The sequence below is a fragment of the Taudactylus pleione genome, unplaced genomic scaffold (genome assembly GCF_031769625.1).
Source record: "Taudactylus pleione unplaced genomic scaffold, aTauple2 ptg000333l, whole genome shotgun sequence".
Classification (NCBI taxonomy): Eukaryota; Metazoa; Chordata; class Amphibia; order Anura; family Myobatrachidae; genus Taudactylus; species Taudactylus pleione.
In genome coordinates, this window is record NW_028284734.1 from 9,439,347 (window position 1) to 9,456,728 (window position 17,382).

Genomic DNA, 17,382 nt, shown 5'->3' on the forward strand with positions numbered 1-17,382 from the left:
ACAAGTGGTTCTTTACTCCTGACAGCTCGCCGGCTGTTGTAGAACTACAAATCCCAGCAACACAGAGACTGTCAGGACGTCTCAGCTGGAGAAGCCTCTCAGACACACTGTAACAGCCCTGCCCTCACCCCCTGCTGCTGTTATCCCCTTTGTGACCCCTCCCTAATGTCCCATGCTACATACTGTACATTTATTTATTATATAATATTACATGCTATGTGGTTTATTCCAGGCAGCAAGTGCAGGGTACAGTGCTGAGGTGATGGGACTCTCTCAGCTTTATCATGTCAAAAGCATCTTGCAGGAGAAAAGTCACTTCTGCTAAGGTAATGGGGATGACATTGTAACATGAATATAGCAGCATGATTATTGTGGTTATATGAGTAATAAGTTACATTTTTTGCAAAATATCCCACCACATATCATAAGCATATTACTTTATTAATATTAGCACTTCTGACTTTATTTACATGGATGGAAGTTTCTTTTAATTTACATAAATATTGATGCCTGGTTCAGAGCCGTAACTAGACTTTTTGGTGCCCTGTGCCAGAAAGAGCATTGGCGCCCCCCTCATTTTTCAAAGGGACATAATGCACCCAAGAAAGGGCCATGGCTTCATGGGGAAGGGCCAGGGAAGAGATAGGAGAGGCCAGGAGATGCTGGGGATGAAATAAGAGGAAGCTACAAGTGAGAATGATAATAAACAGAAATTTGACAGGCCCAGACAGCGCTCCCTGACCTGTGGTGCCCTGTGCGATGGCACCGGCCGCACTGCCCTAGCTACAGCCCTGACCTGGTTGTAGATTCAAAATTATGTATTGTTACAACTCACATTAAGATAATTTTAGATATATTTAAATCTTCTACCATATTTCTGCTTGAAATTTGTTTATTAAACATTGAAATTATTAGTAGCCAATTTTCTAACAAGATGTGATAGAAACCTAATAAGTGCCGTAAACAAGCAATCTGTCTCTGTGCTGATGGCCTCTTTTTTTATGGTGTGTTTTTTTTTTTTGTCCGGCTTTATAAGAATGAAAGCTACTATTTTTTATTAGTGCTAATGTTCTCATATATACTATTATAGTAAAACACCCCATTTTGTATTACATGATGTTGCATTTTATCCTTAAAGCTTCAACATTTAACACAGTTTGGTACTGTAATTAAAGAATCGGAGCATTATATTAAAGTACACACTGCAAACTAGTTGTATCTGATACTGATTGCCCAGTAGAGACGCGTTTTACCCAGGAGCTACAAACTCTGGGCCTGATTCAGACGCTGTCACAAGCGGGTCGATGTTGCCCAAGTGCGCATTTGCACGCCGGAGGCGGCTCCATCGTGCGTATCCCGAATAACGATGGCCAAGCCGTCGTTATGGGTCTCGCACCAATGAGGGCGTGCTGTCGATGGTGATTGACAGCACGCCCCCTTTGGTGGGCGTGCCAGGGGCGTGGCTGGCCAGACGGAGGCGTTCCCATGGGAATGCCTACCGTCTGGGGCCGGCCCCACTGACATCACTAGTGATGTCAGTGGGAGTGCTTTTGGCTCTGATAGAGCCAAAAGCACTCCAGGGCTTGCGGCAGCGAGACCCTACCGCAAGAGTCTCGTCGCAAGCCCGATGGTCTTGACCATCGCGACCATCATTTTGGCCGCTCACTATAGCTGTGGGTGGTCACCCACAGCTATGCGAGCGGCCAGGAGGCCGCTCCAAAAGGGAGGAGGGACGGCCCTGATTCAGAGCGAGCGCACTGTCAGAGTGTCCGGCTCTGAATCAGGGCCTCTGTTTGGTGATATAAATACATGGCAGAAAATAACAGGGTAGCCAGAAAGGTAAAACAATGTGTTTAGCAAATGTTGCAGGAGAAGTACAGTATTTGCAATTGGCCAAATTGCTTTTGGAATGCAAAATATGATGAGCTGTCCTAGTGGGCAACAACCACAAAGCTTACTTATGAAAAATGCAACAAATATTTTTAGTGTTGTATAGTTTGCACAAAATGAGCAGAAGTCTGATTTACTGTGTCTGCAGATCACGGACTGGGTAGAGCCGTCATTTGAAAACTTGTTTGGAAATACAGTGAATGCGTCCTCTCGGGCCTCAGGAGCAGCTAAAAGAGCTGTTCACAAGAAAGAAGAGACTTTACTAGACAACAAAGCTCAGAGCAAAAAAAGATCAAATCCTTTTTCCTCCAATCATTCCAGTGACCCGATTAAACCAACCTTAGGTCAGACACAGAATGACCCTTGGATTGACAAATACAGGCCTGAAGCTCAGGTAAGTAAAACCGAATAGATGAGAATAATATTGTATTACATGGATTTGCTTGGGATTTGTCTAGCCTGAAATTATTTGTTAGGAGATTATATTTTAATGATGCTGAACTACTTGTTCCTGCAGACAGACCTTGCTGTACATAAAAAGAAAGTTGAGGAGGTTGAGACCTGGCTAAGAGCCAATGCTGGGCCAAAACAGGTTGGGTTTACTCTTCCATTATTTATTTATTCACAGTTATTTATATAGCACACACTGTCTATAGCCAGAGACCCCCTAGGTGTTTTTTGTTTGTTTTTTTTCACTAAAACATTTCAATACAGTTTTTTTAAAATCTATTTAAGTAAAAATATATATAAAAAAAACAAACTGCAATTTTTAAGTAGTTTTTTTTTTTCTTTAGTATTTTTTTTTTTAAAGCATTTAAGTGCTAACTGTCATGTACATCTTCACAGAACGGATCTATATTGTTACTTACTGGTCCTCCTGGCTGTGGCAAGTCCACAACTATTCTAGTTCTTTCTAAGGAACTAGGAATCGAAGTGCAGGAATGGATCAACCCCTTGATGCAAGAGTTTAAACAGGATGACCCACCAGATTTTTTTTGTCGAGGTAGTGTTACATTTTGTATATATTTATATTTTATTACAATAGATTCCTGATTGGACTCATTTATATGATTGAGTATGCAGCCTTTCTGGCTTTAGCTATGTTAGTTGATCACACACTAGACGACTTATGTACCTTATTGAGGCTCTCTCTGTGTTTTGTTTTTTTGCAGATATGGGATTCCAGCCTTACACCAGCAAGTCTCAGTCAGCTCTTTTTCAGGACTTTCTGTTGAGGGCAAACAAATATAATAGATTACAGATGCTGGGAGAGTCACCATGTACCGACAGAAAAGTCATCATTGTTGATGTAAGTTACATGGCAAAATGGAAATAAACTCTGTTAATTAATCACCTATATACATAGATGATACATATGTGTATAAAATGGTGTAATTGTTTTATAAAATGTGAAATGTCATTCAGTGGAGTGAAATCCTGCACACATCCTTCATGATGGTAATTAGGAACGTACCTGTCTCAAAAGATTGGGTTATGTTATGCTAGGCTTATGTATGCCACTTAAAAATATAGCTATGAAGCCCCTACTGGCGCAAATAGTAAACAACAGCCTGGGTATAATCTGGTTCTACCCCAGAACCTAAATGGACAATATAACCTAACTCTCCGGAGCATCTTATGAAATCTATTGTCTGCAGTATGCTGGTACGTCTCCAGTTTGGAAATCCTTTATATTTTATATTGTAATTTTCATTCTTTTCAATTTTTGAAAATGTTTTAAAGCTATAATGCACTATGTTGTGGCAATATATCATATAATTACATGCAATGCGATGGATTGACATTAGTTGGAGAGGGGAAAAAGACCCAATCCTATACTTAGTGCTCACGCATGCTAAAATTCTGTTCTAAGTAAGTGGATTACCAAAGCAGTATAAATACCATGAAGCCCTACTATAGACTTGTTTTGTTTCATTTCCTCCTACACAAATTGGGGGTAGCACTACAGTGTTACGCTGTGTTTTAATTCCTTTTACATGCTCTGAGAAGACCTGTTTAAACACCCTTCAAAGTGACAGTAGAAAAAAATTACAAATAAATTAAGTCATTTTTTTTTTATATATTTATTCATAGAAAATTAGTCCTGCTCAAGTGCAGAACTGATATTGTCCCACTAGCCCGGCCCCCTGGCATTGATATGGGGCTCAGTGACCGCCAAAATCACTGCCAGTTTTGCGTCCCAGAATGCCACATGAATAGCATTCCAGAACGTATGCGTCCGGCAATAAAAGTTAAAATCCAGTGCAGAGGGAACTTAACAAAGTTTAATGTGATTCTCCTTGTATAGTTATTCATATTATAATCACTTACCTCTGGATGCTAATACCAGAATTATCTCCTAAAGATTTATGTTATATTATGTATGTCACTTGTTACCACCTCTGCTTATGTAGCACTTTTTACAAGACTATTACAGCATACAGCACATGGGTTGATGATTGCATGTTTTCATGTTTACTGACAGGAGCAAAATAAACATAAGGAAGAGGTCCTTGTCCTTGTTGCAAGGGACGTAGTCTAACTAGGTGTATAGGAAAATAAGTTTGTAACAGTTGAGTGTATTTTTTGTCAACCTGGACCACCGGCATTTAAGGGCAGCCCAGGGGGTCATGGAGCTTATTTGACTGTTTAAGTCTGAAAGTGATGGCTAAGTAGTATTGTAAAGTAGTGAAGAGGAGAAGGTGGTAAGCAGCTGATGGGAGGTAGAGCATTTCTGAGATGCGTAGCATAGGTAAAAGGATACAGGTCAGATATGCAAATGTGTTTATTGTGAAGTTTTAGTCAGTCAGTTGCAAAGATCACAAGGAGTCCTTCAAATAACTGTGTAACAAGAAGAAATGAAGGATCCCCAAGATTTTTCTTTTGTTTAATGTTGTAATATAGAAAGAAAATGTCATGCTTTGTGTTTATAATTTTTTCTTGTTTTCACTTTATCATAGGATATGCCCAACCTATTTTATAGGGATCCTGGAAGTTTACATGACATTCTCAGGTGAGGTTCATTGTAAACCTTTGTGTGTCTCTTCCTATTACTTTAGCGTGTCCCTCGCTGAGCCATACTGTTTTCTGATGCACTGTAGGAGATTTGTAAAAACTGGTCGCTGCCCTCTGGTGTTTATAATCTCAGACAGTCTGAGCGGTGACAGCCATCAACGCCGACTGTTTCCGAAAGATATTCAGGATGAACTGAGTGTCTGTAATATCAGGTAAATGATTTCAGTTTTCTGACCATCACATTTATGGCATAAGTGGTCCCCTAAGCCTACCCCTCACATTTCCCCCCCCCTCCTACCCCCTCACATTTCCCCCCCCCCTCCTCCCTCCACATTTCCCCCCCCCTCCTAACCCCACCATACCCCCCCCCCTCCTACCCCTCACCATCCCCCCCCCCTCCAACCCCTCACAATCCCCCCCCCTCCTACCCCCCTCACAATCCCCCCCCCTCCTACCCCTCACATTTCCCCCCCCCTCCTACCCCTCACAATTCCCCCCCCCCTCCTACCCCTCACATTTCCCCCCCCCTCCTACCCCTCACATTTCCCCCCCCTCCTACCCCTCACATTTCCCCCCTCCTCCTACCCCCTCACATTTCCCCCCCCTCCCTCCTACCCCCTCACAATTTCCCCCTCCTCCTACCCCTCCACATTTCCCCCCTCCCTCCTACCCCTCACATTTCCCCCCTCCTCCTACCCCTCACATTTCCCCCCCCCCTCCTACCCTTCACATTTCCCCCCCCCCCTCCTACCCCTTCACATTTCCCCCCCCCCTCCTACCCCTCACCATTTCCCCCCCCCCTCCTACCCCTCACATTTCCCCCCCCCCTCCTACCCCTCACATTTCCCCCCCCCTCCTACCCTCACATTTCCCCCCCCCCCTCCTACCCCTCACATTTCCCCCCCCCCCTCCTACCCCTCACATTTCCCCCCCCCCCTCCTACCCCTCACATTTCCCCCCCCCCCCTCCTACCCCTCACCATTTCCCCCCCCCTCCTACCCCTCACATTTCCCCCCCCCCCCCTCCTACCTCTCACATTTCCCCCCCCTCCTACCCCTCACATTTCCCCCCCCCCTCCTACCCCTCACATTTCCCCCCCCCCCCCTCCTACCCCTCACATTCCCCCCCCCTCCTACCCCTCACATTCCCCCCCCCCCCTCCTACCCCTCACATTCCCCCCCCCCCCCTCCTACCCCTCACATTTCCCCCCCCCTCCTACCCCTCACATTTTCCCCCCTATATTACTCTTGAAGGTTTTTTTTTACATGACATTTTTAGCATTTTTACTCTCATATCCCCTTCATTATTGTCACTCCTACAATGGCATCCCATTCCCACTATTCCATTTACCACTTCTTAAGATACTTTGGGCCTGATTCAGAGATGGACGGATTTGCGGAGCCTCACACAAGCGGCTGTACAAATCTGTCCATCTCTGATGCAAATGCAGAAGGAGGTGTCGGACACCCTCTTGCTATATTTGCGATCCCAACACTGCGACCAAAATCGCGATGGTTACCCATTTGGTCAGACTGTTGGAGCTGAAGCTTCCCGCAGCCTGGCAGGTGCCTGCTCACGCAAGAGGCCAGGAATCTGCGTCCGCCAATACGTACCCTTGCCTCTTCCCTCCCGAAAAACGGAGACGACATGCATTGAAACGGTGACCAAGCACGCCCCTGTTCCACCCCCCCAAATGCCGCAGCAAGTCAATGATGCTGCGGCTTGGTGGGGGAGGGGAGTGGCGAGCGAGATCCCAGGACTCGTTTTGCACATGCGAAGATAGGGTCCTGCACAGACCCCCAAACATCGGAGATGTGCATTCATTCTCTAACATACATCTCTGAATCAGGCTCTTTGTTCTCTTATAGATTCAGTAAGTGCTGCATACTTAGGCTGGCCTCCATTTACTGCCCCACGTGATTGCTGGGTGATAGAATCGTGTTCTGTTTGTTCACACATATAATGGAGAAGAGTGGCCCCTTGGGCTTATTGGCCATTTCACTTCCAGCATGACTGTTGCTTATTGTTGCATTCAGAAGCTGAGCATGTACATAGCCTGGCTGCAGTAATCTGTAGTCTCCTCCTGACCGAATATGCCAATGTGCCTGATAATGGTTCATTTCAATCTGATGTAATTTTATTATATATTGTAATATTAATCATATCTGAGTAATATCTTTTTCTGATACTGAAATATAGGTCCAGTTCTGTCTCATTTATCACCTGCCACACGTATGATGTGGATTTCGCCTTTGTATTGCTGTGTTTCCTCCCACGGGTTATGGCTTTTGCTCAGTAGAGGCTTCATGTATAGTTACATAATGTTCTCCATGGCATTCTTAGCACTCCCACCCCCCATTCCTCGTTGCGGCATGCAATTAATATATAATTGGGAGAAACTGGAAGTACAATATACACATTTGTTTTTCAGCTTCAACCCAGTTGCTCCCACCAGCATGATGAAAGTGCTGACTAGAATTGCTACTACAGAGGCTGCAGCGGTAAGTGTCTGTATGATCCGAGCATCTTCTAATCACCATTCCATTCACCCGTGCAAGTGCTATGATCTCATGGACTGGGACTACCCGTCTCGGGAACAGGCCATTCTGCGTTGGTCTATCATTAGGCTTATTTTTGTTTTAATATTGACATATCCCACTACATGGTTGTTACTGTAAGTATCGTCCGGGTGTATCATATTTGAGAGCATCTTATGCTCTTGGTGCAGTGTGGAGCAACGATTCTGTCTCTGTATCTTGTGTGGGTTTGTTTTGATAGTAGAAGCTACGGCTCCTCAGTTTACATTCTAATATGCCTCTTGTCATTTTCTTGTTCAGAGTGGGGGAAGACTTGTTATTCCTGATAAGAACACTCTGGACTTACTGTCCTCTGGAAGTTCAGGAGATGTTAGAAGTGCCATAAATAGTCTTCAGTTCTCTGCACTTAAAGGTAAGGTTTAAGGTTTCTAATCAGTGCAACGTTAACTTAATAAAACCACAAATCTGGCATCCAATAACTGCACCAAGAAAATGGGTCACTATCCATGGAAACTGACAGTTTTGAAAAACGGCAGCTCCTGAGATGATGCATTGTGGCATCCAGCTACCAGGGATGGATTTGAAAAATGTTTTCATAAATGTTTAATATTTTAAAAGTGAAATTGTTACAAATAACTATATCTCTCATCTACCATGAGGGGAATATATGTATTCTTGTCACCAGGCAGGGAGTCACTTCATGATTTAAGATAGTCCATCCCTTCATGGAGAATAGAAAGGAATAGATAACAATTAATATAGGAATTAAAGAACGTTGGCCCTGATTCAGAGCCGGACGCTCTGACAGAGCGCTCGCTCTGAATCAGGGCCGTCCCTCCTCCTTTTTGGAGCGGCCTTTATAGCGAGCGGCCAAAATGATGGTCACGATGGTCAAGACCATCGCGACCATCGGGCTTGCGACGAGATCCTGCGGTAAGGTCTCGCCTATCAGATGTCAGTGGGGCCAGCCCCAGACGGTAGGCGTTCCCATGGGAAGGCCTCCGTCTGGGCAGCCACGCCCACCAAAGGGAGCGTGCTGTCAATCACCATCGACAGCACGCCCCCTTTGGTGTGAGACCCATAACGACGGCTTGGCCGTCGTTATTCTGGTCTCGCGCATGCACACGACAGAGCCGCCTCCGTCGTGCGCATGCGCACTTGGGCAACATCAACCCACTTACGAGCGCTCAACGCTCGCGAGCGGGTCTGAATCAGGCCCAGTGTTCTTTATAATTGTATAATTGCAACTTTGCCCAGCAGTGGTATAAACTATGTAGCAAAGAATGATTACATTCTGCAGTTCATGCATTTTGCTCAGAACTGAAAACGTCAAAAGGAAACGTCTTCACAAAATGGTGGCTATGAAAAGGCTTTTCCTATATTTCTGTTGATTACAGATGCGGCTTTACCAAATGATTTCTGGCCTAAAAAGAAAGGAAAACCAACAAAGCTAGAAAAAATGTCATCCAAGTCAAAGAGTAAAAAAAAATCTGATAAAACCAGTGAAAACTCAGACGATATCCAAGCAATCGGCGGCAAAGATGCATCGCTCTTCTTGTTCCGAGCGCTGGGGAAGATACTTCACTGCAAAAGTAAGGTCATTTTAAATCCTCTACTGCTTTGAATGGGATGTTTGACTGGATAAGTGACCCTATGCGTAATAATACTAATTTGCCTGCTAAGCGAGCAGGTGAACTTGTTGAGACTGGGATGTGACAAAGGCCAGTGGCAGTAGTATCTTGTAGAGAGGATTGTAGATCACATCTGACGCAGAAAGTACCCATGGTATTTGTAACATCAATACTGACACCAGGGGTAAATTTACTAAAGTGAAAGTTTTTAGAAGTGGAAATATTGCCCATAGCAACCAATGAGATTCTATTTAACATTTAACTAGCACCTTCTAGAAGATAATAGCTAGAATGTGATTGGTTGTTATGGGCAACATCTCTACTTCTAAAAACTCTCACTTTAGTAAATTTACCCCTATGTATGCGATGCTACTACATCGAAAGGACACTAAAATGTCTCCAGTGACATCATACACTTTTATACATAGTCATGCACATACTGTATAACGGAAGTGGCACTCTTAATCTACAACTAATAAAGCGGCTTATAAAAGCATTTTTTTCTTCTCCTTAGTGGTAAATATGAAAGCAGCCACTTAAGGTGCGTACACACTGGGCGATATTACTGAGCGATTGCACGATTAGGACATCATAATCGTGCAATCGCTCAGTAATCGTGCACTATAATTTCGGAAACGAGCAACGTTGCGTGCTCCTGCTGGTCGTTCCCGACACTGTCCATCACCTGAACATGCTGGCCAATCTGCCGATAACGACAGATTGGCCATGTTCAGGAATGATGGAGGGTGCCTGCACTGAATAACTGATCGTTCAGTGTAGGCACTATAGGGGAAGAGGAACGATGGTACGCTTACGATGTCGTAATCGTACTGTTTTTCCTAATCGCCCAGTGTGTACGCACCTTAAAATAGATATATAACTCAGTATATGCTGTGTTATCAGGAAAGTTCCATTTAAATGACACCTGTCCTGATTCAGAGGTGGACGCTATTGCACAGCTGCTGCAACTTTGTCTTCAGACGCAGCCATCAGATCATCTACATAAACATTGACCATCTAAATACCCTGAGGTTACTGTATTTCACGCGGCCGGGGTCAGTGAAGTTGCATCTGAAGACGCAGACATTGGCCTAGGCAAGCCTCAATAACAGGACCAATATGCCCTCGTTTGTGAGATCGCTGGCAGTTGGCTTCACGACCCCATATGGCCACAGCATATCAATCATGCTGCATCCTGGAGATCTGCACATGCGTAGTGCGGTATCTGCGCAGATCTCACGCCATATTTGTAAACCATCAGGTTTGCGTAACTCTCTGAATCAGGCCCACAGTACAGTAATTATTTGGTGTTCTGGCTACAAGAGAGATGGCTCCTCGCTATACATTTTTGGAACCAATATTCATTGGAAAGCATAAGACCACATGTTCATATACAGTGTTTGAAATTACGACCAGGGCACTGTCTGTCCCCACCTCCCCCGTGTATGTGGGTTTCTTTCAACAGTCCAAAAATTTACTGATGGGTTAATGTTAGTGTATTAGACTGTAGAGCTGGATACACACCGGAATGATATCGCCGCGATATGTCGTTTCCAGCCAAATCGGAACGTCACATCGGCCGGATCGTACAGTGTACGCCCAATGTGCACGCACCAGCGTTTGCATGCGATATCGCCCACTTGGCCTTCCTGCACGGCCAGCCGGACTATATCGCGTGCGGTGCTGTTGCAGGTAATGAAGGACGGAACGAGGGATCGTTCATTACATTGCTTTAATGTGAACCCGCAGTACGATATGTAGGGCCGACATATCGTCTGGGTACACATTGTGCAGTGTGCACCTCAAGCTCCACTTGTTGAAGAACTTATGTGAATGATTAAACGCTGCTTAATATGTTGGCACTCTATAAACCGTTATTATGATGATGATGATTTATATCTTTTGTAAACATCTGTTTCTCAGGAGAGACTCCAGAAATGGATGTAGACTACCATAAATTGCCAGCACATTTGTCGCAGCACGATAGAGATCTACTTCTTGTTCTTCCAGAGGTGAGAGACCTTTTAAGAAAAAAATAAATCCATGTTCATTATCTGGATGAGCATCAATGAATAGAATAGTCATATATGAGAAGCTTGTCCTATAGTGACACGTGGTTAGTTTCAGAAGGCATTTCTGCACTTTGCAGTATCGGCTATATGTCCATGTTTATAGAAGCAGCAAGTAGGAATAATCTGGTTTGCATATTGACGTCCGTTTCTTGTGCAACCTTTCCAACAACCCAAGCAATACTGTATTAGGGCACTGGGCCTGATTCAGAGCCGGACGCTAGTTACGGACGCTCGTTCAGAAAAAGGGGCTGGCTATTTAAATTGAGCGATCGCTCTTTGCGGTCTGTTGACGCCTCTATGTCTGAGCGAGCGTCCAAAACATGCGCTCGCTATTTTGTAAAGACGCCCCTTGGCCGCTCGCATCATACGTCATCTCCGCTATTTATTAGATTAATCGAGTACATCGAAAGGTGTATGAACTGCTCGCTATTCTTGTGGTAACATTTTCCTACCGCAATCATGCGAACAGTTCAGGCTAAAAGACAACCAAGTGACATGGTCGATAACGCTGCTTTGTTAATTATGTACACCCTTAAAACGCCCGTTTTGACCGTTTGGCTCTCCACTCCCCGTTTTCAAGCACTTTCCCCTGTTACCACCCACAAACGCCTCATCCTGTCACTCAAATTAGCAGGCACTCGCTATTTTGCGAGCACACGATTTCCGACCGCACTGACTGGTTGGCGCATGCGCATTACGACCCATACGCATGCGCAGATGTGCGAACATCGCTCGGAGCGAATGAGCGGCCGCTTACGAGCGGCTCTGAATCAGGCCCTCTGTCAGCCTGTGATGCTGCATCAAAGACACAGTATGCCTGCATATGGGCATCACTCTTCAGCATTTGTAGCTCATGGATCCTGTGTATTAGACTCATCACTCTATATTGCATCTTCCCTCTCCTATTAGCTGATATAATGCTGGAAATATGTGAAAACATTCCATTACTCTGTTTCCCAGTTTACCATGCCAACGTTCAAAGCAATGGTCCCCCTCCTAACATGGCATTATTCTAGGGGCATTGAGACACAATATCTGCACGAGAGGGAGTGAGAAGATGTAACCTGGGCTTGGTGGCTGCAGTTGGCACACTGTTACTGTGTGGGCCACAAATAGCTCTTTCCTCTTCACGTTTCCCTGGCCATTCTTTAACTCCCTGCATGCATATATATTTATCCGACCATGTTACCTTCTCTCTCTCCTACTTCCGGTCACACAATGTTGTCTGGTTTGTAAATGATCATGTTTCACCCCATTGCTTATCCGCTTGCTTTTGTTGCCTAACCTGATTAACTTTTCCTGTAACATACATTTTCTGTGAAATTCTAATTGTACAATAGGAGTGTTTCTCATTGTCTTTGCTCCCCCTTAGGTTGTTGTAGAGAAGTCACATATGCGAAGTGAACTGTTCAACTTATATCTTCATCAAAACTATTTAGATTTTTTCTCTGATATTGATGATGTTGTCCGAGCCAGCGAGTACCTCAGCGCCGCAGACGTTCTCTCCGGGGACTGGAATGTAAGGAGTGTTATCTGTGAAGTTTTAACCATTTCCTTGCAAAATTCCAGTTAACAAAGACTTGTCTAGAAATTCACAAAACAGATGTGTCCTCATACACCGAGCTTCAGTACACCCTCATACACCCAGCTTCAGTACACCCTCATACACCGAGCTACAGCAAACCCTCATACACCGAGCTTCAGCACACCCTCATACACCCAGCTTCAGCACACCCTCATACACCCAGCTTCAGCACACCCTCATACACCCAGCTTCAGCACACCCTCATACACCCAGCTTCAGCACACCCTCATACACCCAGCTTCAGCACACCCTCATACACCCAGCTTCAGTACACCCTCATACACCCAGCTTCAGTACACCATGTGGCGCGGGACACCTGGCACGGGTGAGCTGCGGAAAGCGTTGTAGAGTCTTTGCCCAAAAATGTGTTTAGTCACAATTGGATGTGACAATATCTTTTCATGAGCATGCACTGATTCATTTGATTTGCAAAACTTGTATATCTGTGTGCAACTGAGTCTGAATCTGTATACGAAGTACAACGGAACTTGGTGTGGACAAAAGCCGCTGCATCATAGCACTTTGTATACAGATCCAGACTTATGGTGCATACACACGATCAGATTTTTCCTTCAGATATGAACGATAACGATTTAAAAATCGTTCAGTCGTTCATATCTGAAGGAAAATCGTTCATATCTGACATGCCTGAACGATGGACGATCAACGATGCGCGTTCCCGTTTGTCAGATAACGATATCTGACATCTGATGGGTTTGCAGTCAGACTTGGACGATTCCATTCATTTTAATGCAGTCAAAAATCGTTCAATCGTTCAAATCGTTCAAATCGTTCAAAACTTTGGTAAAATCGTTCAAATCGTTCAATCGTTCAATCGTTCAGTCGTTCATCTGACAAGTCTGACAAATCTGACCGTGTGTACGCTCCATTAGTGGCACACAGATATACATGTGTCGCATATCAAATGAGTCAGTGCAGTCTTATGAAGCTGTTTTGTTGCATCCGATTGCGACTAAGATGCATTTTCGCACGAAAAAGATGCTTGGCGCAAGCAGAGATTGTAGGGGACCTGTCACGCTGGGAAGGGCTGTTTGGCACAACTGCAGATATAGGGCCTGATTCAGACCCACTCGCAAGCGGCTGTCCGCTCGCAAGTGGGTCGATGGTGTGCACTGCGCATGCGCACGACGGAGGGAGCTCCGTCGTGCGCATGCGCCAGACGCGACGAGCGAAGGACTTTCCTTCGCTCGTTGTGTCTGATCAAAGGGGGCATGCTGTCGATGTTGATTGACAGCACGCCCCCTTTGGTGGGCGTGCCGGGGGCGTGCCTCCCTGACGGGGGCGTTCCAAAGGGAACGCCTACCGTCAGAAGCCGGCCCACTGACATCACTAGTGATGTCAGTGGGAGTGATTTTGGCTCTGATAGAGCCAAAATCACTCCGGGCCTTGCGGTTGAGAAACTCAACCGCAGGCTCCGGCTCGCAGTGGCGATGGTCGCGATGGTCAAGACCATCGCGGCCATCAACCTGCACGCTCGTATAGGCTGTGGGTGGTGACCCACAGCTATACGAGCGTCCAGGAGGACGCTCCATAATTATGGAGGACGGCCCTCATTCAGAGCGTGCGCTCTGCTCAGAGCGTCCGGCTCTGAATGCGGGCCATAGTGCATAAGGATCCATCTGTACAGTGGACGTGTTCTGAGTGCTCATGTGCGCCCAGGTTGGTGGTAGTAGGTTTGTTCGGCCACCAGTTACTGAAGCACTGCAATTGCTAGAAACCTGATGGAGGCATGATCCAGTTGTAGATAGTCTGGAAACCATTGGATTACTGCTAACAAAAGTTTTACTAACTAAATAAATGGTTGAATAAAGTAATGATTGAGAAAAATAACTACTATACTCAGGCACACGAGTGGTCAGGATAGTTGTCAAAAATAATTAAATAACATTGTGTTTCGGACATGCTAACATATATTTACTATAAAGCTGGGTACACACCATACGACTGTGCGACCTGGCTGAGTGATGTAAAGATACGTTGTGTGTGCCATACACACAGCATGATCCCCAGTACGACGGCACAATGTATTGTTACATGCTGCATATAACAGCACTGAGTTATTCATTGCCTCATCGCAGATGGAACAATGCGATGAAACACGACGGCTGGAAATGATGGATTAGCCGTCCACACTATACGATGTGTACGATATATTGTTCCAATCTGCGTCGGAATTATATATCGTACGATACATTGCATAATATGTACCACTCTTAATACCCCCAATTGTTTTTACATCATCCATGTGTTCTGGAGTCCTTCTTTGTTTAAATGTAATATAAAATAGTGTCAGCTCAGATCAGCGTCTTTCACTGGTGCATGAAAGGGGGGAGGGGTTTACTCTAGACTAGAAATATGTTCCCCCAGCACCCTGCAAAAGGCCAGCAATAAGATTTGAATACGACATGATAATGGAAATCCAGAGATCTTTGTTGCATATATTTGCAAAGATATGTTTAAGCCAACCAGGCAGTGTCAAGGCTTCTCTGTACCGGTGGTCCCTAACTCTACATTATAATAGCACCCATATTGGGTCATATAATTGCATACTGTTATGCCACATGATAATGAGAGCCAACTCACTTGGAGGTACCCCAAAATCCTCCAAATGGCACTACAGGAACCAGCACACCCTCCAAATGCAGGTCCCATCCATGCCTCTTGTTTAAACATATATTATATAATATCCATTTGAATTTATAGCAATCGGATATTTGAGTAAAGATTGTATACTGCCATTTTATACATTTATTTCAGACTGGCCGCATTGATGATAGAGGGTGTACAGTGGGTACTAGTTTCATATTTGTGCCTTTTTACAGTGTATGGGGGGGATTCAGTTAGCCATGGAAAAGTGAAAAGTTTTCATGGCTAATTGAATTCCTCCTTATGTGTTGAAATTTAGGGGTAAATTTACTAAAGTGAGAGTTTTTAGAAGTGGAGATGTTGCCCATAGCAACCAATCAGATTCTAGCTATTTTCTAGAAGCTGCTAGTTACATGTTAAGTAGAATCTGATTGGTTGCTATGGGCAACATCTACACTTCTGAAAACTCTCACTTTAGTAAATTTACCCCTAGTCTTCAAAATATAGTTAAACTTTACCAGTAAGAAACAATTCCATGTTAATTTTATAAATTGCGTTTTGTGTAAAAATAGGACAAATTACTAAGATTATCTCATAATATGGTACAATTCGGGGAGATACATTTTATAATGATCTGTGCCAAAGGCCTAACACAGCCTTGTGATGCAACCGGCCATCCTAAGTAATGGGCACAGCAACATGAGCGGGAAGGTGCCTGGCAGCATTTGTCAATAGGTTTTCTTGAAACCAACTTTGTAACACTGTTATACAAAATAAAGATTTACACATTTCTGTCTCCATATTCACAAATAACACATTAGGTATTTGTATAAATGCGTGATATATATATATATATATATATAATATATTTATTTTTTTGTTTGTTTGTTTTGTTTGTAACTTTACAGTCCCGATCCACACTGAGTGTGTACAGCTCCTCCGTTGCTAGCAGGGGCGTCATACATGCCAACAGTTCTAGGGCTTTTGCCAATTGCCAATCAGGAGTTGGTTTCCGACCTCTACACAAACCACAATGGCTTCTCGTTAATAAAAAGGTGAGTAGGTTTATGTTTAATAATTCCACAGTCCCAGGACGTGCCTGTTGTTTTTTCCTCAGGCTTTGTTCTCTATCACCTTTTTCCATGTTTCACTCTTTTTTTTTTTTTCCCCCCCATCTTCTCCTTTCCATTTTCATATAAAACACAAAATCAGTGCAGTATGGTTCTGTATTAGGTTTCCAAGAGAGACCTCTAGCTAATTCTCTCTGCTAGGTCTTTTTTAACTCACTATGTATTGCTCTTGGTCTAGGTTCCCTGCTTTACGCAGGTAGTATTCTATTCCGCATCTGATAATTTGTTGATGTACTTTGAGCTGATATTGTGTGCATTTGTTGTAGAGTTAAATGAATAAAAAGTTAAACAAAAAAAAGTGGGTAGAATTCTATTTCATTGTGCAAAATGAAGTTGTCAGAGTTTACAAACCACTGACACAATCTAAATGAGGCAGGAAGGAATTGTTAACTTGTTTCATTTTGCCAAGCTTCCCCTATCAGTTAAATAATGAGCCAACTGGGTCATCAAACACAGTATTGTGCTGAAATCCTTTGTTTTAATACCTGCCGTATCGCCCCCTTCATTTCTCATTAAAGAACACATTACCTACACACAAGAAAAGCAGCCATTTGTATGAAATGCGCAATGTTCACTAGGAACAAACTCTTTAAGAATAATTATTATGAATATTGGTCAGGTAACACAGTGATATTGCAGGTTCCTAGTGAATTGATAGCCTGCTTTCTTATAGATATTGATTAAAATACTCCCAGCGCTGAATGTACCCAAATGATGGGAACCTCCACTAAAGGGGCTAGATCAGTGTGATTGCAGCATAGGCCCGTATTAAATTTGAGGCGCTGGACTTTTCGCCTATTTTCCAGGCGGAAAAGTATCGCACGCGTGCCCGATACTCCCTGTATTCAATTACAAAGGCCGCGAAAACGGGACCCGGCGAACTTGTAGCGGCAAAAAAAAAACCGGGAATTTTCG

At 44.1% G+C, this 17,382-nt stretch overlaps 1 protein-coding gene across 2 annotated transcripts in view; it reads left to right on the forward strand.

Moving 5' to 3' along the window:
* The window catches only part of RAD17 (RAD17 checkpoint clamp loader component), a 28,795-nt gene that overhangs the window by 313 nt on the left and 11,100 nt on the right, over positions 1-17,382 (forward strand). The window contains exons 2-14 of one of the 2 annotated variants that reach the window (XM_088443708.1): positions 233-326; positions 2,039-2,284; positions 2,408-2,482; positions 2,737-2,893; positions 3,063-3,199; positions 4,851-4,903; positions 4,992-5,117; positions 7,337-7,406; positions 7,743-7,854; positions 8,840-9,034; positions 10,997-11,085; positions 12,518-12,664; positions 16,246-16,392. In XM_088443708.1, coding sequence (XP_088299834.1) covers positions 285-326; positions 2,039-2,284; positions 2,408-2,482; positions 2,737-2,893; positions 3,063-3,199; positions 4,851-4,903; positions 4,992-5,117; positions 7,337-7,406; positions 7,743-7,854; positions 8,840-9,034; positions 10,997-11,085; positions 12,518-12,664; positions 16,246-16,392 — 1,596 coding nt within the window. In that variant the 5' untranslated portion in view covers positions 233-284. The remainder of the gene's footprint in view (positions 1-232; positions 327-2,038; positions 2,285-2,407; positions 2,483-2,736; positions 2,894-3,062; positions 3,200-4,850; positions 4,904-4,991; positions 5,118-7,336; positions 7,407-7,742; positions 7,855-8,839; positions 9,035-10,996; positions 11,086-12,517; positions 12,665-16,245; positions 16,393-17,382) is intronic. The other variant, XM_088443709.1, reaches the window with a different exon arrangement.